At 43.8% G+C, this 22,721-nt stretch overlaps 2 protein-coding genes across 3 annotated transcripts in view; one reads left to right on the top strand and one right to left on the bottom strand.

Annotated features, from left to right (window-relative positions):
* Window positions 1-13,109, top strand: part of B3GAT2 (beta-1,3-glucuronyltransferase 2) — a 51,152-nt gene extending 38,043 nt beyond the window's left edge. For both annotated transcript variants that reach the window (XM_021714269.1, XM_008061726.2), the window contains exons 3-4: window positions 12,389-12,537; window positions 12,614-13,109. In XM_021714269.1, coding sequence (XP_021569944.1) covers window positions 12,389-12,537; window positions 12,614-12,700 — 236 coding nt within the window. In that variant the 3' untranslated portion in view covers window positions 12,701-13,109. The remainder of the gene's footprint in view (window positions 1-12,388; window positions 12,538-12,613) is intronic.
* Window positions 13,110-13,113: 4 nt separating this feature from the next.
* SMAP1 (small ArfGAP 1) overlaps window positions 13,114-22,721 on the bottom strand; it is a 153,138-nt gene continuing 143,530 nt past the window's right edge. Inside the window, exons 11-14 of the mRNA XM_021714256.1 lie at window positions 19,344-19,468; window positions 16,986-17,157; window positions 15,867-16,174; window positions 13,114-14,018 (exon numbers count right to left, since the gene is read on the bottom strand). Coding sequence (XP_021569931.1) covers window positions 13,884-14,018; window positions 15,867-16,174; window positions 16,986-17,157; window positions 19,344-19,468 — 740 coding nt within the window. The 3' untranslated portion in view covers window positions 13,114-13,883. The remainder of the gene's footprint in view (window positions 14,019-15,866; window positions 16,175-16,985; window positions 17,158-19,343; window positions 19,469-22,721) is intronic.

Here is a 22,721-nt window from a genome sequence, read left to right as displayed (position 1 = left end):
TTTAGTTCTGCTCTGATCTTTATTATTTCTTTTCTTCTGCTAGCTTTGGGTTTGGTTTGTTCGTGTTTTTCTAGTTCTTTGAGATGTGATGTTAGGTTGTCAATATGTGATCTTTCAGTCTCATTAATGTTGGCCTTAAGTCCTATAAATTTTTTTCTGAGCATAGTTTTGGCTACAGATTTTAATAACTTTTGTTCTCATTCATTTTGAGAAATTTTTTAATTTCCAACTTTAGTGACCCAAAGATCATTCAGGAGTAGATTGCTTAACTTCCATGTTTTTGTTTGTTTTCCTGAGTTCTTCTTGGAGTTAATTTCTAGTTTTTTTCCACTGTGGTCTGAGAAGGTGCTTGACATGATTTTGATTTTTTAAAAATTTATTGAAACTTGATTTGTGGCCTATCATATAGTCTGTCTTGGAGAATGTTCCATGTGCTGATGAGAAAAATGTATATTCCATAGTTTGGGGCTGGAATGTTCTCTAGAAATATGTTAGTTCCATTTGCTGTAAAGTCTGGTTTATTTCAATGTTTCTTTTTTTTTTTTTTTTTGAATTGGAGTCTCATTTTGTCGCCCAGACTGGAGTGCAGTGGCCGCTCCCGGCTACTGCAGCCTCGACCTGCTGGGCTCCAGCAATCCTTCCGCCTCAGCCTTCCGAGTAGCTGGAATTACAGGCATGCGCTACCATGCCCGGCTGATTTTTTGATTTATTGTAGAGATGAGGTCTCGCTGCCCAGGCGGGTCTTGAACCCGCGGGCTCAGGCAATCCACTCACCTCAGCCTCCCAAAGGCGCAGGATTACAGGCTGAGCCACTGAGCCCAGCTTCAATGTTTCTTTTTAACTTTCTGCCTTGATGATCTGTCTATTGCTATCAGTGGGGTATTGAAGTTTCCTACTATTACTGTATTGCTGTCTCTTTTTTTAGGTCAAGTAGAATTTAAATATATTTAAAATTGTTATGTTTTCTCATTAGACTAATCCCTTTAGCATTATATAATAACCATCTTTGTCTTTTTTTACTGTTGTTAACTTAAAGTCTGTTTTATCTGATATAAGAATGGCTGCCCCTGCTTGTTTTTAGTTACCGTTTGCAAGGAATGTTTTCCCTACCCCTTTTCCTTGAGTCTATAGGAGTCTTTGTGAGCTAGCAAGGCAAGTCTCCTGAAGGCAGCAGATACTTGGGTTGTGTTATTTTAAATCCATTCTGCCAGTCTATATCTTTTTTTAGCAGGGCATTGAGATCATTTAGGCTTAGAGTTATTAACAATATGTAGAGTGCTGTTACATTCATCATGCTGGTGGTTCTCTGGTTGCTTTATTTATTTATTTATTTTCTTTATTGTGTTGGTGTTCCATAAGGTCTGTGAGCTTCATGATTTCCAATGTTTTTCTACTGGTATATTTCGAACTTTTGTTTCAGTATTTAGAACTCCTCTGAGTATTTCTTGTAGAGCTATGGTCTAGTGCTTACAAATTCTCTCAGTGTTTACTTGTTTGAGAAAGATTTCATTTCTCCTTCATTTATAAAACTTAGTTTTGCAAGATAAAAAATCCTTGACTGACTGTTATTCTGTTTGAGAAGATCGAAGATACTCTACTGGCTTATAGAGTATCTTCTGAGAAGTCTGGGGTTAGTCTGATAGGTTTGTCTTTGTAAGTTATTTTATGCTTTTGTCTTACTGCTGATAACATTCTTTCCTTTACATTAACTTTGCATAACTAGATGATTATATGCCTTGGGGATGACTTTTTGCGATGAGTCTCCTGGGGGTTCTTGCATCTGAATGTTTACATCTCTGACAAGGCCAAGAAAGTTTTCTTCCATTATTCTCTCAAACAGGTTTTCCAAACCTGTTGCTTTCTCTTCTTTTTCAGGAACACCTGTGATTCTTAGGTTTGGACGATTTATATAATCCCATATTTTTGGAGACTTTGGTCTGTTCTCTTGATTCTTTTTTTATTATTGTTTGATTAATTTAAAAAACCTTGCCTTCAAGTTCTGACATCCCTTCTTCTGCTTGTTCTAGTCTACTGTTAAAACTTTTCACTACTTTTCGTATTCACTAAATAATTCTTTCATTTCCAGAATTTCAGCTTTTTTTTTTTTTAAGGTGTCTGTTTGGAGAATTTTTCATTCATGTCCTGAATAGTTTTTTAAAATTTATTTCAGTTGGTTTTCAATTTTTTCCTGAAGTTCATTGACCAATTTTATCATCAATCTTTTGAATTCTGTGTCTGGAATTTCAAAAATTTCATTTTGGTCAGGGTTCATTGTTGAAGAGTTGGTGTGGTCTTTGGGGCTGCTGGAGAACTGCTTTTTCATATTGTCAGAATTATTTTCCTGGTTTATTCTCATTTGGGTAGACTATTTCTTCTTATTTGAGGTTGGCAGGGGCTCACATAGGTACTGTAGGGTCCTCTTGGTTTATATATATATCTGTGGTGTGGTGTGTTTCTCAGTTGCCAGCTGCGGCAGCCCTGTGCTAGATACCTGCTCTGACTCATGGCATCCTGAGTGACCTGAAAAGGTGTTTTTAGCAGGTGTTTGAGATCTGGCCTTTCCCAAAGCCACGGTATTGTTATCAGATGTACTGCTGTACTGCTGACCTCTGGCCAGGAGGTGGCGCTTATGGGAGAAAGCTGGCTACGATGGTGGTTGTAGGGTTTCTCCTTGGGGAATGCTGCTCCAAGGAAATGCCCAGCCAGCCTAGGCCAAGGGTGGGACTTGGGGGATTTCCCAGCTTTTCTCTTTTGAGCTTTCTGGGGTAGTGAAGAGGAAAGGAGCTGAAGCACCCTGCAAGGGTGCACTCTTAGCTGCCCCATTGGGGATTAGGAGGGAGCCCCAGGCCACGAGAGTAACTGCTGTGCAGAGCAGGCACAGAGGAGTTCAGGAAGGGAAGTGAGAGGTTGCTGTGGCAACATGACCCACCCAGCTCCTGCCTTGGCCTCAGGCAATCTGTGAGCTGAATGAATGTCAAGGTGCAGGTGGCCTTAGGGTCTCAGGTGTTCTCAGACACCCTGCCCAGCCATGAACTGTCTGCAGCTGCAAGTTTGCCCTTGGGGCCTGTTGTCTTTCAAGCTGGCTGGAAAGCAGCTGCTCCACCCTGCAAAGATTAAGTTCCTGGGAAATGGTGGCTGGTGCTGCTTGAGGGTTTTTTTCCTGCACCACTCCATGGCAGAGCATGACTGGGGGAGAGGCAGGGGATCCTGCAAGTTCACAGCAGGAGCACAGGACTCCTGAATTTCCCTCACTCACCTTCCCCACAGCGTTTGGAAGTTGCTGGTGGACTCTGGTGGTGCAGGCAAGAGTCCAGACAGTTCCAGACCAGGCTGGTGGATTTGTCTCTTCTTTGTGTTCATTATCACTCCTTTGAAGAGTTGTGGGGCATGCTGCTGGCCCCGTTCCTCTCTGAGTACTGAGGAAACTCTGTCTTGGTTAACTCCATAGAAAAAACATATTTTAGATGCCTCACGTTGGCCGTTTTAATCCTATCCCTGAGTATGGCTGTCTTTTAAAATTTGCAATCCCTGAACAACCAACTGAATGGGGTTAGATGTGGGTAGACCCCACATCCTACAATACAACTACCATAAGGCAACCATTCCTTGTGGGTTGTATAAAATAGCGCCCTGTGGAGGGATGAGGTGAAAGCAGGAGGCTTGGAGGCAAAAAAAAAAAAAAAAACCCTCTGACATCGTGCCCTGGAGTAGGAAGGTTGAAAGGCTTCCAGAGCGAGACCTCATCTCTACCATAAATCAAAAATTAGCTGGGCATGATAGCACATGCCTGTAGTTTCAGCTACTTGGAAGGCTGAGGCGGAAGGATCGCCGGAGCCCAGCAGGTCAAGGCTACGGTGGCCGGGAGCGGCCACTGCACTCCAGTCTGGGTGACAGAGTGAGACTCCAACTCAAAAAAAGAAAAAAGAAAGGCTTCCAGAATGGTCTGTCCACCATAGGCTAGGGCATAGCCAGTGTGTCTAGACTACACCTACTGGGCTTCTTTGTCCCTGCTGTAGTCAGAGTCTCTCAACTCAGGGCCCCAGGACTATAGGCTATGTTCCAAGCTGGATCCCACACCGTGACAACCTGTATGTGTGAAGGATACTGGGGTACAGCTCTTGCAGAGCATGTCACATTGCACTGTGGGGATGACATGCCAGGAGGTTTCCACCCCACTTCACAAATACTGCCAGAGGCTGGTGTGGGGGACCGTGTGCCATGACCTCTGACCCCGGGGCAGTCCAGGGCTCCTGCCCTCCCCTGACTGCCCTGCCCAGGTCCTCTGTCTCTCTGTCCTCATCCCTCTCTCAGCCCCTGTGTGTCCTTGGAGCTGGGCTGGCACCTCTGTCTAGGCGTCCACTGCAGACTGATGGCAGGGGGTGGCAGGAAGGTCCTGGGACCCACAAAAGAGCCTCTCTTTCACCCAGCCTAGTCCACAGCTCAGAATATGTAAAGTGTAACATGCCTCTTCAGTTAATTTGACATATTAGTCTATTTTTAAAGAAACACTAGAAAACCTCCATTTAATCAGGACTGCCGAGAGATGGGGAAGAGGTTGGTCTTCCTGCAATTAACTCTCATTTTTTTTACCACTTCTGTGTGCACTATTGGTTAAAAAGATCAATAAGAAAAGAGAATTATGAAGATACCTAAAACCTTGTTGGAAAACAGAAAAGGACACATGCAGTAATACCTGGAAGTTTCTGGAAGAAATGTGAAGACAGACTTGGGTGTAGAGAAACATCATAGGTCCTCAGCAGCTCAGATGAAGGAGAGGCTCCTGTGAGTAGTTGTGAGGCAGGTCCCCTTGAAGCCCTTGAACCCCCAGGCCCAGGGTACAGACATCTTAGTGGACTGGAGAGGTCAAGCTCTCCCATGGGCAGGAAAGTCCCCTGATGGAGCAAAGTGGACTCTGGTCTTAGGCAGTATGGGCAGAGATCTCAGGGCCCCGCCTGGCTTCTGGACAGCTGCCCAGTAGCACAGGGAGAGAGCTGGCCCGGCCTGCTTGTGAAGCTCCCCAGGTAGAGTCTCCCAGGTGATGCCTTCCTGAGGAAATGGCTCAAAGCAGACAGTGTCCTCATCCTGGGCCTGGAGTCTCAGGGGTACCCAAATGAAGCCCCTCACAGTTGCTGATAGAGCCATATGAGACATTGGAGCTGATCACTTAACCTTTGTTTACAAATTTGAGTCTATCATTTTTTTAAAACCCCAAAACTAGGACACGGGAGTTCCCATGACACAGTGTTGGAACTAAGAACAAGCCTTATGGAATCAGGGCCTGCATCTGGTCCATCTGTGGTACAGCCGTGCCTTCGTCTGTCTTCTGACTGGACTGGGTTGTGTTCTGTGTCAAAAAATGCTGGAGACATACACATATTCTGAAGGGTCTTTGAAGGAGTGGAAAATGTTAAAATGAAAGATAATGGTACTCAGAATAACGTTAGAAGTGATTCAGAGCCAGATTGGTGAGAAGAAATCTCTTTTCTTGATGACTCTACTTAACATGGTATGCTTGCTGTGTTCCAGGTACCGTTCCATGTGATATACATGTGTCAATTCATTTGAGATTTATAGCAGCCATGGAATAGGATAACTATCTTCATTTCACATGTGGGGAAGCCAAGGTAACAGTAAAAGTGCTTCCCTAAGTCACTTTCATGGTAAGTGGTAAGGCAAGGATTTGAACCCAAGTCCTCTAGGTCACAAGCCTTCACTCAGAAACTTGTTAAGGTTTCCTGTCAGAAGCCAACACAGCTTCCCTGTGAAACCAAGTGGTGATGTCGGTGTAAAAGCCTCGCTAGTGAAACCTTGAAAAGCAACTAGTTAAAAAGTCTCTTCCACCAGAACTTACTGGGATTGACTGGGAGCAGGACAGAAGAGCCTTCTTCACCCTGTTCTGCTGTTTTCTTGGCTGGACTAGAGTGGCTTAGTGTGACCCACTCAGTGATACCATGGAGGATGAAAAGTCAGCAACCCCAATGTGAGACGAGGCACAAAACAGCCCCCTCATGCAGGCTGCATCGAGCACATCGACTCTGCCATTCCAGAATCTATGATGGTTTCCTTCCCACCAGTCTTCTTGGCTGCTGAGCCAAAAGAACCCCTTCCCGCCTAAACTTCAATGTCAGTCATACCCACAAGAAAATAATTCCTGGATACCTTCTGAATTCAGTTAATAAGGCCTCCTTAAATTATGTTTGGGAGTTAGGATCAAGTTTTCCATCCCTGTTCATTATCCTGAATTGTTTCCTTAGAAGATTTAATTTTCTGTCACAGTTTTTTGTTTTCATAGTAGAGATGTAAAGGAATTGTTTATAGATTAAGTGAAGAATACTTCTTAGAAATTCAGTGTTTCACTTTTTCCCCACAAAGATCAATAGCTGCCAAATAACTTTTGAGACATTCTAAAACTCGACAATACATTCTTTTTAAAAAAAATTGTGCTAAAGCAAGTAATGTTTTAATCAGTGTTCTGGGCCAGAGCAACAGACCAGATGACAACTGAGACATGCCCTTTTATCATATTCTGTACCAGAAGAAAGGGATTGTAAATTACAATTAGAAGTAACCATAGAAAAGCCACAGCCTTCTCGTGAGGAAATTGTGGATGGGGAAGGAGTTTCACCACGGCTTTAAAAGGTCACAGTATGATGTGCTTGGGTTCAGTCTCAAGCCAGGAAACCTGTAGGGAACTGTCACAGGAGACAGCAGCACTTTGGAGGCAACAGTGAATAAGCTGGGGAAATGCTGCTATTACAAAGCCCTCTTTTCTACTTTCTATATTTGATTTGATTTGAATCTAATGGAAATTGTTCCTGAAACAACACTCTTAGTATATGTGTTCTCACTCGAATAGTTGAGATGCCGGGGCTGGAACATACATGACTATGAAAGACAGCAGCAGCTTTCCTTTGTAACCCTCGTGCTCTATCACAGGCTTCTTGTTCTTCCATACTTATCCATCTCAGAGGACGGTGACAGATTGGAGGCTGCAAAAAGAGGCAGTGATGTCACTGGGAATGACAGAGGAAGGACTTTTGAATATTCTTTCCATAAAAGAAATGAGAATCTGGCAAAATCAACTCTTTAAGAACTATGGAAATTGACCGGGTGTGGTGGCTCATGCCTGTAATTCCAGCACTTTGGGAGGCAGAGGTGAGAGGACTGCCTGAGCCCGGGGGGTTCAAGATAAGCCCAGACTACTTGGTGAGACTTCACCTCTACAATAAATCAGAAAATTAGCCAGGCATGTAGTTTCAGCTGCTCGGAAGGCTGAGGTGGAAGGATGGCCTGAGCCCAGCAGGTTGAGGTTGTGGTGGCCATAAGCACGCCACTGCACTCCAGCCTGGGTGAGTGAGATTCTGACTCAAAAAATAAATAAATAAATAACTATCCCTGAAGAAGTCTAGACATTGGGTTTACTAGATGAAAACTTTAAATCAGACATTTTAACTATATGCACTTAAGGAAATCATGTCTAAATGACTGAAGGGAGACATTAGAATGGTGTCTCCAAATAGAGGTTATCAAAAAAGAGATAGAAATATATATATATTTTATTTTATTTTATTTTATTTTTTGAGTTGGAGTCTCACTCTGTCACCCAGACTGGAGTGCAGTGGCCGCTCCCGGCCACCGCAGCCTTGAACTGCTGGGCTCCGGCGATCCTTCTGCTTCAGCCTTCCAAGTAGCCGAAATTACAGGCATGCGCTACCATGCCCAGCTGATTTTTGATTTATTGTAGAGACGAGGTCTCGCTACGAAATATATATATATTTTAAAGAACTAAATAGAAATGCTGGAGTTGGAAAGTATACTAGCAGAAATGAAAAAAATCACTAGAGAGGCCCAAAGCAGATTTCAGCAGATAAATTGAAATGATCCAACTTGAGGAGCAAAGAAAAATGAACAGAGCCTCAGAGTCTCTGAAATGTACCAGTATACAAATTGTACCACTACAAACTGTGAGTCCCAGAAAATGAGAAGGGGGAAGAACGAATATTTGAAGACATAATAATTAAAAACATTCAAACTTTGTGTGAAAACTTTACCCATCCAAGAAGCTCAATGGATTCTATGTTGGACAAACTCAAGATTCACACCTAGTCACATCATAATCAACTGAAAACCAATGATGAAAAGAATCTTGAGAGCGGCAAAAGAAAAGTAAATATGGTTAACAAAGGATCTTCAGTAAGATTAACAGCTGATTTCTTGTTAGAAACTAGAGGCCATAAGGCAACAGGATGATAGATTCAAAGTACTGAAAGAAAAAAACTATCAGCCAAGAATTATCCAGCAAAGCTATCCTTGAAAAATGGAGTAGTGAAAATTCATTACTAGCACCTGTGCCTTACAGGAAATAGTAAAGGGAGTCCTTCAGGCTACAGTGAAAAGACATGAGACAATAATTGTAAATCATATGAACTAATTAAAAAAAACTAGTAAAGGTAACTACATAGGTAAATTTGAAAGGCATTGCCTGTAACTGTTTTCTTCTGTTTTTAAAAACTGCATAAAGCAATAATTAAACATCTGGCTTAAGGGGCACAAAATGTATAAAGATATAATTTTTATGACAAAAACAGCACAAAGGGGGGGAATGGACCTATGAGGGGGCACCCCCCCAAAAAGAGAATTTTTTTGGAGCGTGGGCCCCTTGTATAGACTTCCCCTGATAAGCAAATGTTCTAGAAACCTACTGGTATCAGTGCACCAGCTAGTGTTGTGAGAGGCTGTGTTTGGCTTCAGCAGTTTTTCTTTTTGACAATTCTGTCAACATGTTTGCTCATTTTGTGATGGGTGACTTATGAGCACACCTGCCTATACCACACTGAGTGTCCAGTAGCTTTTGACAAAAAAAGACATGACCTCCATACCTCATCTTCCCTACTCATCCAATCTAGCCCCAAGTGACTGTTTTTCATTTCCTTGGAGGAAAGAAGTCTTCAAAAGGAAACGTTTTGCTAATGTGGAAGAGGTGAAACAGAAAATGGCAGAAGCACTAAAAGGCATCAAAATTGATTTGCTAAAATTTTGAGTCTTTTTCTGTATTCATGAGGATTGTTGGTCTCTAGTTGTCTTGTAATGTTTTTGTCTGGTTTTGGTATCAGGGTAATGCTGGTCTCAGAACCTTTTCTATTTCCTAGAAAAAATTTGTGGATATTTGCTACCATTATTCTTAAATGTTCAGAATTTGCCACTGAAGCTCTCTGGGCATGTAGGGTTATATGTATGTATGTGAGAAGATTTTAAATTATAAACTTAATTTCTTTAGTTGATACAGGGCTCTTACAGATTATCTATTTCTTGAGTGAGCTTTGGTAGCCTGTCTTTCAAGGTATTTGTTTTGATCTAAGGGTTGTCAATTTACTGCCATAAAAAGTAGCTTATAATGTTCTTTTATTATCATTTTAATGATTGTAGAACCTACACTGATATCTTTCATTTCTGATATTGTGTCTTCTCTTTTTCCTGGTATAGGTAGATGTTAATCAACTTTATTGACTTTTTTGGTCCCCAAAGGTCTAGGTTCTTATGTCACTGATCTTAATGTTTTCTATCCCCCTCTCACCCCCAATGGAGCTGTTTCTCAGTGTAAATGTTTTCTATCTTCATCGGTGATTTCTTTTCGTGTTTATTAGTACCTTTTCCCTATTACTTAGGGTTTCAGTCCTCTACTTTATGAGTAGAGGCCTTTCTTATCTAGTAAATGCTTAATGCTAAGAAAAATAACTTCATCTAATCATTGCTTAGATGCATCTCACACATTTTGATATGTCTAGTTTTTAGCTAGTCACTTTCTCATTTTTTAGAGAATGCATTTAGGATGTTTTTTAGAATAATGAAATTTTTTTAGAATTTTGTTGTTTACTTTCCAAGTATTGGGGGCATTTTCTAGGTATCTTTATATTGCAGATTTTAATTTTAATTCCATTATGGTCAGAACACACACTTTGTACAATTTGAATTCTTTTAAATTTATGGAGACTTGATTTATGGCTCAGACTGTGGTTTATCTTGACAGTGTTCCATGTACACATAGAAAGATTGTGTATTCTGCTGTTGTTGGGTGGAGTGTCTGTCCTTTAGGTCTATTGACAGTATTGTTTGGGTCTTATAACTCCCTCCTGATTTTTCCTGTTTGGACATTTTTCAGACATTGTTTATTTTCTTTTGCCTCCCATTTGCCTTTCATTCTGTTCTGTGACTTTGCATGTGTTTTGTTCTTTTTATTTGTTTCATTTTGGTAGTTTTTATCAGTGTTCAGGTTTATTCTTTTATTCTACAATGTCTCTGCTGTCAACGCCACCCAGTATCTTTTTCACCTCAGACATTATACTTCTCATCACCAAGATGACTCTGGTTATCACATCTTCTGCATCTGTTAGCATGCCGAGTCTTTCCTCTTTCTCTGTGAACACAGGAAGTATACTCCTAATGTTTTAATGTCCTTGTCCCATAATTCTATCATTTGTGTCATTTCTGGCTCTATTTCTGTTGCCTGACTGTTCTCTTCGTTATGGGATGTTTTCCTGCTTCTTTGTATATACCTGGTGATTTTTGTCTTGGACATGTCAACTTTTCCATTGCTGGCATTAGATACATATAGTGTGTGTGTGTGTGTGTGTGTGTGTGTGTGTGTGTGTGTGTGTGTGTGTGATTTGTGTATATACACACAAACATCTAAAAACAAATGTGTAATCTATATATATGCAAATATTATGAACTTTGAACTGGGACGCAACTAAATCAGTGTGGAAACACACTGATCCTTGCCAGGCCTGCTTTTAAAAGTCCATTAGGCAGTAGTGGCTCAGCCTCTTGAGCAGGGCTGACATGACCCCACAATGGACCAACTGCCTTCCCAGTGCTCCTCCAGGCACCTGGCTGTCACCAGATCACTCCACTCTGTTGTGTGAACTATTCCCAGCCTGAGTAAGCCCCAAGAGTGGACTCACCTGCTCCTTCCAGCAGTTCTTTACTGGTCCCAGGTGGCTTTGTGAGCATCTGCTGATCATACCCAGTTGAAGGCTTGTGGAGAGCCTTGGCAGGTCAACAAAGCCTCTCCCTCCAGTTCTCTGCCCTACAAAGTCTAGTCTCCATTGTTTCTTCACCTCAAGGAGGCTGCAGAGCCATGCAGGTCCCCTCCCCGTGGTACAGTCTAGAAACATCCTTCAGGCAGAGGCTGGGGCAGTTATAGAGGGCATGTTTCTTTTCTCAGAGATCTCATTGTGTGTGCCTCTTTTCCATTGTCTAGAAACTTTTTTCAAATATTTGGTCTGATTTTTAGTTATTTAAAACAGTAGGAGGAGACCAGGCCCTGGTGCTCTGTCTTGTCCAGAAGTGGAAATGGCTCGTTGGACTTGCAAGGTCCTATAGATCTTCTCCTTGGCAGCCAGTGAGCACAGTAAGGCAGGCCCCATCCCTCTGCCTGGGAGGGACAGTCATCCCTCAGTGTCCATAGTGAACTGGCTCCAGGGCCAGCCACTACAGACACCAAAATCCACAGATGCTCAAGTCCTTGATATAAAATGGTACAGTATTTGCATGTGACCAGTGCTCATTCTCCCGTATACTTAAATCACCTCTAGGGTACTTATAATACCTAATATAATGCAAATACTACATAAATAGTTGTTATACCTTATAGTTTTAAAATCTGTATTATTTTCTCCAAATATTTTTGACCTGTGGTTAGTTGAATCCACAGTTGCAGGACACGTGGACACCAAGGGTGACTCTGTACCTTCCCCACCTAATGCTGAAAAGGTCAGGAAATCCTGCCTTCAAAGAGAATGGCCAGTTTTCATTTGCATTTCATTTTTTACACAACTGACCAGGGCAGAAAATCTTCCTCCCATTGTTCTTGTAAGGCTCCCAGTATCTCAGAAGCCACTGCAACATCTTCAAAGATAAACTAACCTCACTAACCAAGGGAAGACGTAACACTCGAGCTGTAATGCCTGAACTGAAGGAGCCTCAGACGCTTGCCAGGCTGGAGCACCCCAGGGCAGCATCACTTGCAGTCCCTCCTACTGGCTGTGACCTGCTTCCTTCCAAGAGATCACTGAGCAGGCCCTGGACAAGAGAAACGGAGGCAGCTGGTTGAGGAATGTCTGAACTGTGCTCTCCCCACATCTTTTATTAGAAAAACACGTGGCCACTGCACTGTCTGCCTGCTAAAGCACCTCAGGGCGCACACTAACCCTGGGAGACTGGGGTGGGGATTGGCAGTGAGGCTACATGTTCCTTGACTTTCCCATTCAACTTGTAAACCAAGACCTGACCAAGAGTAGGTATTCATAACACTCTTTTTGATGTCACCAAGAAAGAGACAATGCCAGTATTTTACTTTAAAGTCTTTTTTCTTTAACTTTCTACAAAGGATTTGCTGTCAGTCTTCAGGTCATCTTGTCCAACCCGAAAGCTGTGTTCAGGCGTCGCGGATCCCAGCCAGGGATGCAGGAGTCTGACTTTCTAAGGCAGATAACAACCGTTGAAGAGCTGGAGCCCAAAGCCAACAACTGCACCCAGGTAAGTGAGTCCAGCGTGCGGCCACCCCATGTGCCCTGAGGTGTGGCCGCCCAACATGTGGTCTCCTCTCCTCCAGGTGCTTGTGTGGCACACACGGACCGAGAAGGTGAACCTGGCCAATGAGCCCAAGTACCACCTGGACACTGTGAACATCGAGGTGTGAGGTAACGTGGCCTCAAGTGTGACGGGGACAGGAGGCTGCAGAGGCTCAGGTCCCAACTGCAGTGCAGCAGCCTTTCCAGTCACCCAACGGACACCGTTCACAGGCGCCAGTCGGTCATGGACGCTGACAGAGGCACAGGTGTGTGCTGTGACCTCGTGTCCTGCATGTTCCCTGCAGCTATTGGAAGGTTCTGCCTGATACAGTCAAGTGACACTGCAGGATGCCTGCTGCTGAGTATCTTATGCATTTTCCTCTTTATCCCCAGTCTGTCTTGATAACTGGAGGAACTGGACAGGTTTTTAAACAGACAAGTATTTTGTCAGCAAAACATTCCCAATTCCTGACATTGAGTGAGTGTGGAAAGCTGGTGGTGGTTCATGTCGTAGGAAATAAATACCCACAAATGAGAGGGCTGTGGATCCATCTGTTTAATATAGGGAAATAACATTTGTCAATACTAGGCACCAAAAAATGTAAACACAATTACTGTCATAAACCTGGATATACCTTCAAGAGTTGAAAGTGGCTTTGTTTTAGTTACCCTGTTTGCATATAGTGCAGAAAAGGTCTTCACGTAAGCACTATGTACAGAAGAGGAATCCCAATTACAGAGAGGCAGATAAAATCCGAACTCTAGACATTCATTAATCCAGATTCCGTAGTAACATCCAGGCTTATCTTCCTTTCACAGCCACGTTCCCCACACACCATGACCACAGCACAGTGAAGGATGGGACAGGAGGATCTCAACACACTACATCCAGTGCTCTGTGATACGCTGACATTCTATTTATAGGATTAAACATCTGATCATACAGGACCTTCCTACAGAATTACCGGCTAATTTGGGGTGGGGGTATACTGTTAGAGGTATTACTAACATGATAACTACTTCCCTTATACGCAAACGTCAGAGCTATAATTTTATTGAGAGTGAAACTGATTATGCACGTCGACTGAGCAGCGTCTCAATTCTGTGGCCGAGGACATCGCGGGAAACGGAGTAGGCCACCCTCGACGTGAGGTGGTTCATCGACCGAGTCGGCAGGACCACACAGCTGTCGGAGAATTCTCAGTAGGACGAATGGGCACAAAGAAAAATGTATGTACATGAGGAGACGGGGCTCAATGCGTTTGGCGAGGAATGTTGGCCGTGGGTCTGGATGGACTCCCGCAGCAGTGCTCACTTCCACAGCTGAGTGCTGAGGGTCTGCCCCGACGAGCTTCCTGCCCAGCCTGCTGTGGTGCTGGCTGGCTGGCTGAAGACCGCCGCAGGGGCTGTGCCGCTCACACTCAGGCCAGCCATCTGCTGGTTTACCTACAGGCACACAATTGCTGCGTTAGGCTGACTGCACTCGTAGCTGTCGCTTCATCAAACACAGCTGAACTTTGTTCCTTAATGTGAAAACCAGCACACCACAGTCAAAGCTGACTACATCACGCTTCTTTACAGAAGGCAAACAGTGTGTTCCCTCCTTGGTCTTTATTTTCCTCCACTCTTTGGCACTGCTTATCAAATGATCTCAATCATATTTATTCACTTTCTGGATTCAATTTCTTATCCCCAAAGATTAACCACAAGTTTAAAAAAAAAAAAAGCAATCTCTGGATTTGCATTTGGGTGTATGAGTGTACCAACGAGTCTGTTACTCTAACTTCCAACTGTACCAGGAGACTGTGCTTCAACTGCTAAGACTAAGACAATTGTAGAATTTACCAAAGTGGGTTTACCAAAGTAAATCACCTTGAATTATCCTATAAGCTTTGTATGATAGCTATAGTCCTCTACTAAAACCTCAGCTGACTCTATACACTCCCTAAATATTAAGAAAGTGGTCATAAAGTGTAGCTGATCTAACATAAATATCTAAAATTAATTTTCAGATTACATGTGTTTTTCTTCCAGACTGGAGTCAGATACACACAGAAGCATCTTAGCCCTGTGGTTCTCTGACTTCCAGAACTTTGGTCATGAGAGCAGGACAGGCGAGAATCGCTGAGAAGCACAGAGTGGGCTCAAAACCTACACCCAGGTGAGACTATTCTCAACTCATGAAGTTGACTTCTTTCAGAGACTCCAACATGAACCACATCACTGAGCAGCCTCAGTGTCTGAAAGGGCAGATCACACCTCACCCCCACGAGAGGCTCTTGTCACTGCCATGCCATGGGCCAGTAGACACCACTGGACCTCCATGGAGCATGGTCTCTCTGCACTGCCCTTGCTGGTGGATCTCATGCTTACATTGACCTGCAGGTATCCCAGCATCTTAGCCACATAAAAGCTGGGACAGACATCTGGCACTTAGAAATTCCCAGTGAGTGAGGGCCCTGTCAATGGTGACAGCAAAACGAGTATAGAGGATTCATGGGACATGTGGTTTTGCTGTTGTGAGTTAGAAATCACTATAGACTCTTTCCTGAGTGTTCTCAGGCCACACAGAAACCAGAGTCACCAAGACACCAGAGAAAGAGCCAGGAGAGGTCAGAACAGGGAGCGTGAAATAGAACTGCTTCTTCCCGGGCTCACTTAGGGTTTTATAACATGAGGGACATCAGAGGTACACATGGACATCATGGTCATTCCTCATGTGAAGTGGGAGCCAGGGGGTACTCTTAAACAGAAATGTCATTACAGGGTGGGTAAAAAGAGACTACAAATTCACAAAGGTTTTTGAACAAAAAGAATTTTCGCAAACCATGGACAGGAACCACATGGTGGGGGCAGCCTAGATCCCTCGTGAACTAAGTTCTTTGAGAATACGGGGTTGGATGTGTTTCTGATTTATAAGTTACCAAAACCCCCAAAATTATTTGTATGAGTTGGTCTCAGTGGACCATAAACACCCGCTGGTGCACTGGGGAAGGCTTGGTGCCAACCTCAAGGTGGCGGCGAGGGTGTCTCATGATGCCCAAGACACTTCCCAACTATTAACAGATCTGGGACATTCACCACTCTGGTCATGTGACAACTGGACATGAATGGTGCTTGACATTTCTCTGCAAACACTCTAGAGAGAGTGACATACCATCTGTCTACACTCACCCCTAACATCTGCTTATGGCCCATCTGCAACGTTACCCCTGCCGGACTCCTGTGAGACACAGCCACCTGGAAGACAAGCCTGTTGCTCTGACATGGGGGAGGGGAGGGGAAAGGACCTACCTGGGAGAGGCCCCATGGAGGTGGCTGTGCCTGCGGCAGGCCAAACTTGCTCTGGGGTGCACCCATCTGGGTCCCCAGTCCTCCCTGGGGGCCAGCAGCGTTCTGTGGGAGTGGCATCACGCCCGTCTGTGTGCCGCCCATGAAGCCATTGGGTATGGGCACACCCACCATCACACCTGCGTTGGGCCCCATCACGGGACCCAGGAGGCCGGGAGCTGCGGGCACTGGCACTCCCAGTGGTGGGAAACCTTGAAACGCAGCTGGCGCTTGTGAGGTAAACGGCATGTTTGTGGGTCCCATGAAAACACCTGCAGCACAAGAACCAGAGAGAGCAAGTGAGCAGGCAGGCAGCACACATGGCTCAATACTGCTGGCAGCATGGGGGATGCCTTTCTGGACTCCCTGTTTATTCCTGTGGCTCAGAGCATTCCACGCCTAACCCCAGGATGGCTGCTCCAGAGTGCAGACAACCCAGTTACTAACCCCAGCAGATTCTACCAAGAGACACAAATCTACGTGACAGCTACTCAAAACACCTTCCACTGTGAAGCCCACACATGCAGCCTGAGACATGCTGTCATGTGACCTGTGCTATGGCCCCTGACACCGCAAACAGGGAGGGCGGCCCAACTCTGGCCTCCGTGGAGGCTGTGTGCTGTCGTGCAAGTTTAGCTTACATGCAAATGCAGCGCACCACTCAGAAAATGATGTATGAAAAATATATCTCAGGCCAGTGTTTTGTTAAGGACAAAAAAGGTTCAGAGCTCTGTCGAGCTCTGCTTACTACTCAGGCTGCTTACTACTGATCTGCAGGGAAAATTGTCCACAGTCAACTTCATGCAAATCGAGTTTTGACAATTCCTCAAAGAGAATCCCTGGCCTATAAGCTCTGAAACACATGGCATGTGAAAGCCTGTTAATTCTAACTCAATAAAGCCCTGTGACTCCTGCACATGCTTCCTTGTTAATTCTAAAGCTTTGTTCATTTCTGTTTACAGTTATGTAAACAACAAAAGTACTACTCCATAGAAAAGAAAGAAAGTACTAGAACAGACAAAGCTCTGATGACAAAGACTGTAATCCTAGGGACGCCCTGCGAGAAAGGTTCGAGGCACCCACCGGGAGCATTCTGCTGTGGGAGGGTCCCTGTGCCGTACAGAGACAAGATGGAGTCTTTGGAGAGCTGCTTCTTGGCCACCTCTTCTGACTTTGTGGTTTGCTCTGTGAACAGATCCAGGTCCCCAGATGTCACCGTAGACAGGGAGGCAGCTGTGGGTGCAGAGGATGTCCCCTGAGACAAACACAAACAGGTTGTTGAATTCTACACAGGCAGGCAGAACTCACCTCCTAGTTGCCTTCTAGAGGAGGTCAACCGTGGAAGGTAAGATGGGGGATATTCAGGAGGCTCCCTGGTACACCCAAAACTGCCCAGAGGAAGGCCTAGTGTTTCCTACTGAGTCTGGTCACACAGAAGCATGTTCAGAGATGGAAGCATGTTCAGGAGCACCATGCAATGGTGGCCATGTGCTGTTGCCTGGGACACAATGCCTCAGCCCTGCCCACTAGAAGAAGCTGGAATCCCCTGGAATAAAGACTGTTTCTCCAGCGACAGTGGATGGCAGAGGGTCTGGCTTTTCCAAAGCTGCACTATAACACCCTCATGCCCCTCATCAAGGCCATAACATGGCTCATCCATTCAGACACAGCACAGTGGAACACTGACCACGCATGCTGGCAACCGTGCCCGGCATGCATTCCCTGCGAGGGGCAGCTCCACACAACTGCACATGACTGGTGGGTGTTTCATGTAAGACAGGGATTCTCTCCTCATCTCCTGGTCTTGCACACAATATTCTACAATCATAACTGTCAACCATTACTAATGCCCTCTGCAGTCACTAACTATTCAATCAAATTACCTTATGTGGACTTGTTTTCATCATGAAAAGAGTTTCAAAGAACTCTATGAAGATTAATGAAAGCTGGCTAAGATTCTTCTCAAACTATAGAATAAGGTGAGTAGAAAGCAGAAGTCAAATTAAACATGTAAGGTCCATGTGCTAGAACACCATGCAATAAATTACCATCCAAGCATTCCACTCACAAACAAATGTCAGCAGAATAAGATTTTGAATCTATTATGACTAATTAAGCAAGAGCTATGAGATACAATGAAAAAGCCACCTAATTTTGCAAAACTCCTAAATGTGTAAGAAATTAGACATAACAAAATACCAAACATAACAGTGCCCTTGAATAAAATATGTCTAAGCCACCAGCGAGGACACAGAAGATCAGAGCCCAGAGCATAGGTGGGAGCTGGCCAGCAGGACCAGAGCCTGGCCCAGACATAGTGGCCCTCAGCCATGTCACTAAATTTCTCCATGCAGTCCCTTTCCGCCTGGTGGCCACAATACATGCTTTGCACAGCATCTGGTTCACTGTTAATGTTAGGTAGCAAAGCAATATCACTAGGAGATCTTTCCATCACTTTGAGTGACTGTTCAATCTAAGAATCTGCTCACAACCTTGGAGTCTATTCCCTATGGATAGGAGAAAATTCAAAGAAGACCCTGATTCCAGCCCCACAGTGGGACACCTGACTATATGCACATGCTCCAAACCTCAGGCATGCTCTCTGATAGAGGTAGATGACACAGAATGTTGACCTCAACAGTGTCTAGAAGCGGCAGAGTCACAGCAGGGCCCATATACTTTCCAGTGCTCCATGGGCCAGCACCATGACCCAGGACAAAAGGAGAAAGCCTCTGCCTGTCATTTTATACTCAAAACACCGTAAAGCCCCTAAGCAAAGGCTCTCTGACTTCAGATACTCCCGTGCTGAACCAGGCAAGAAAGGGACTCGTGCCCATGCAGGTCTCGATGCTGTTGGAGTCTGGACATGGAAGATGAGATGGGAAAAGGCCTTCTTCATGTGAAGATGAAAGAAAATTCTGTGTATCAAGTATTTTATGGAGCTCAATATAACTGGTACAATTTTGATCTAAAACCCATGTTCCGAAAAAAGAATTAGATATGATGTAAGAAATTACCCCTATCACCTTGCCAGGTCTGCATTGGAATGCCAAGGCCATGGGCCAGCCCCACCTCTTAATGTGGGAGCCACACACGCTGCTGCTCATGTGGCTCTCTACTGAGCTTAGGTGGAAGCTGCGGTCCACCTGCTGCCCTAAACACATCCTAAACCCTGCAAAAGCAGGGTCAGAACTTGCCACACAGACAGCATCTGAGGCACTGTGGGCCACACAGGCTCCATGGTACCATCTACTCTGCTGCCACAGGTCACACATACACCAACGGGAGTAGCCGTGTACCAATTGCACTTCATTTGCAAAATCACACTGCGGCTTGGCTGGCAAGGCCCTGGCATGGACAGGAGGCTTTCTGATCAGTGACTGCTCAGAAACAATTCTTTCAAACAAATTCTGAAGCTTTTCAAACCCCGATCTTACGTACCTGAGCTGGAGGCATGACGGTTGCAGGTAAGGGGTTTGAAATCATGGGTCCAAAGATGTCCAGGTCATCACTCAGGGTTGGCGCGGGTGCGGTCCCGTTGGTTACTGGCGCCTCAGCAGGGCCATCTGGAAAGAATATAGATTTTTGTTTTACAGCAGAATCTCTCAAACTACTGGAAACATGGCATTATTTTTAAAATTAATATATGATTAATAGAAGAACAACCCAAGAGCTAATGAACTACAGGTTCCCCCTTTACCCTAGGATCTACCGTTTCCCAAAGAACCTTTCCAGTTTTGTTCATTCTCCCAGGAATCATCTTACCACTCATTTCTAGGGATTTATCCAACTTCTTTTAACAAATGGCATGACATTAGTCACACTGTGTTGTACCCTTTCTAATCATTTGATCACAAGAACTTTGTGTAGTGCCTCCTATGTGCCAGGCACTGTTCCGGGCATTTTATATAATATGTACTCACTGAATGCTCATGACCTTGTCAGGCAAAATCACTTTTGAGATAAGGGGCTAAAGTGAAATTTGATACCAGGCTCCTATCGATAATACCCTCCATAAATGTAAGCTTGTGTATTAGAGATCACTTCGTATCACCTTCACCTACCTTGGAAATAAATTTTGATTATTTACAATATCTGAAATGTCACATTTTAAGGTTACAGTAAGGAAAAACACTAGACAGACAAAAAGAAAGTACACATACACTATTTAAACTGACTCTGCAGGAAGCATCCGCAAGACTCGGCAGTAAACCCTTTCATCCCTCACATGCAGCCACCTCCAGAGACGTCTGCTCCACACCATGAACTGTACTGGAAAAGGGACCCTGACAGAGTTTCCTATTAAGGAGTCAACTTTTTAGAAAGTTTAAAATGATTTAATTTCAAAAATCCAAGTGCATTTTCTAGGTGTGAGGGGTGATGGGTACAGGGGACAGTCTGCAGGCACCTGACACCTTCCCCAGCTTCTGGGTGGCAGCCCAGAATAGCTCAGAGCACCACAGCTCCAAGCTCATGAGAGTCATAGCTCCGAGCTCATGACTGGTTTGCTTCTCAAAACCAGTCATCTTTAAACACCATTCAACATGGTATTGGGTATCTTGCAAAGTAGATACTCAGTATCTGACAACTCTAATGGAAGGTCTACACTTCATGGATGTATAAGCACATACTCCTAGGTTTCTTCTCTCTAAGTATAACTTACAGATACTGGCATCTTTTATTTTCCTGTTTTAAGCTCCAGTGAATCACAAAGAATTATCATTAATATCAATGAATAAATGGTGACAATAAAGTATTTTTATTTAATTTATTAAAAAGTGTGTGTGAAACACAAATTAGGTTAATTTGGAAGACATCAACTGCAAGTATTTTTCAAGTCACTTTCAGTGATATCACACTATCAGAATCATAAAAAAGAAATGATTCACACATGTTCTGTCTAGACCAAGCACCAAGGACAATGGAAAGGCAAAGTATTAAAATAATGCACAGATTATCATAATTTATACAGAATTTTAGACGGAGTCACAACTACCAATTAAAGGAATTACAATAAGACTCACACATGAAAGTAAGTTTTTTCATTTCTAGCCCTTTCTAATGGCAGCATTCATTTTGAAGTCAAACCTCTTCAAAGAGCGATTCTGTTTTCCAGTTCATTCCACAATTATTTACATGATGTGTGGTACCCTGTGTAATGCTGGCCAGGAGTAAAGCAACATTTTAATTTTTTTTTTTTTTTTTTGAGTTGGAATCTCTGTCACCCAGACTGGAGTGCAGTGGCCGCTCCCAGCCACCGCAGCCTCGACTGCTGGGCTCCGGCGATCCTTCTGCCTCAGCCTTCCAAGTAGCCGGAATTACATGCATGCGCTACCATGCCCGGCTGATTTTTTTATTTATTGTAGAGATGAGGTCTCGCTCCCCAGGCGGGTCTCGAACCCGCGGGCTCAGGCAATCCACTCACCTCAGCCTCCCGAAGGCGCGGGATTATAGGCTGAGCCACCGAACCTGGCTCGTAAAGCAACATTTTAAAAGGATAAGGCATTCTAGATTTAAAACCATAACTCAAGGGAGACCTTCTTTGTGGTACCTGCCACACTTCAGCAAAGAAGCTCAAATGATAATGATACGTGAGCCAGTGTATGGATGACAGACCTAGGGAGGGGAATGTGTGTAACTCCAGCACATGGGCCGAGGAAGCCCCTTGGCAGCAGCAAATGTGACTGTGTTATGGATATACTCTAAACTCACACACAGAAGCACAAATACTCAAACAAAATATGCCACAACCAACAGAAACAAAAGTAAAAAACAGAAAGAACTAGTTCCAGTTTTCCAGTTAAATGTTTTTCTTTTTTAAGCAATAGCAAATACAATTAGGACAGTTATAAAAAAAACTTTAACATGAAAAAATGCTGTTAGTTCTTTGATAAACTGAGTAAACACTACTGACTGGTGTTTCCCACAGAACCCATCGACCTAGCTCATAGAACAGCAGTGTGCCTGGAAGCCCTTGTAGGAACCAGGAGGCTACCATGACAAGTAGGAGATATGTCATGACTGTAATCACCACACAGCTCTTGGCAACGTCAAGTCTGTTCTACACAGACCATCATACTTCTTGGAATAGCTGTATTACTCACACTTCCACACTGAAACCTGTCAGTATCTAGCAGTACATTATCTAATCTGTGGAACAACACGCAGCACATGGTTTAGTTTTCAAAGTCTTATTTTGCCCCCAAACCCTTCAGGATCACATGACTAGTAGCTTATCCAGCGTGAAAGCTAGAGCAAAGTCTTGGATTGTACTCTTACTTAATTTTTACTTTAGAAGCAATACATTCTTGTAAGACATTCAAACCATGCAAAAATGAAGGAACTAAAAGTCCTCACCATGGACAGTGGTGATGGCTGCACAACAATGTGACTGTACTTAATGCTACTAACTGTGCATCTTAAAATATTTAAAATGGTAAATTTGTTATGTGCATTTTACCACATTTTTAAAACAATGTATACAGGATCATGCCAAAATAGTTGTCTTTATATAAAATTATATATGTGTAGGTGTGAGGGTTTGCATTGTATGATACTAATGAACCTAAAATAACTTACTTATCCAATTTATGATTCATGGGCATTTAGGTAGTTTCCAGATTGTCACCATTAAAACCAGAACAGTGAACATCTGCATTCCTGTATATAAAGTCCACACAGCTCTACCTTCAGGTAACATGGGGTAACACAATTTCTGTTTCATCATTGCACTGTAAATAGGCTCATTCTCTCGTTCCATGATTTTTAAATAAGATTTTAAAACTGGCCTCTTGAAACCTCAGGCTTTCCACCCAAACA

This window comes from Carlito syrichta, unplaced genomic scaffold, assembly GCF_000164805.1.
Source record: "Carlito syrichta isolate Samal-C Ts95f unplaced genomic scaffold, Tarsius_syrichta-2.0.1 Scaffold305546, whole genome shotgun sequence".
NCBI lineage: Eukaryota > Metazoa > Chordata > Mammalia > Primates > Tarsiidae > Carlito > Carlito syrichta.
This window is presented reverse-complemented; position numbering and strand designations above follow the sequence as displayed.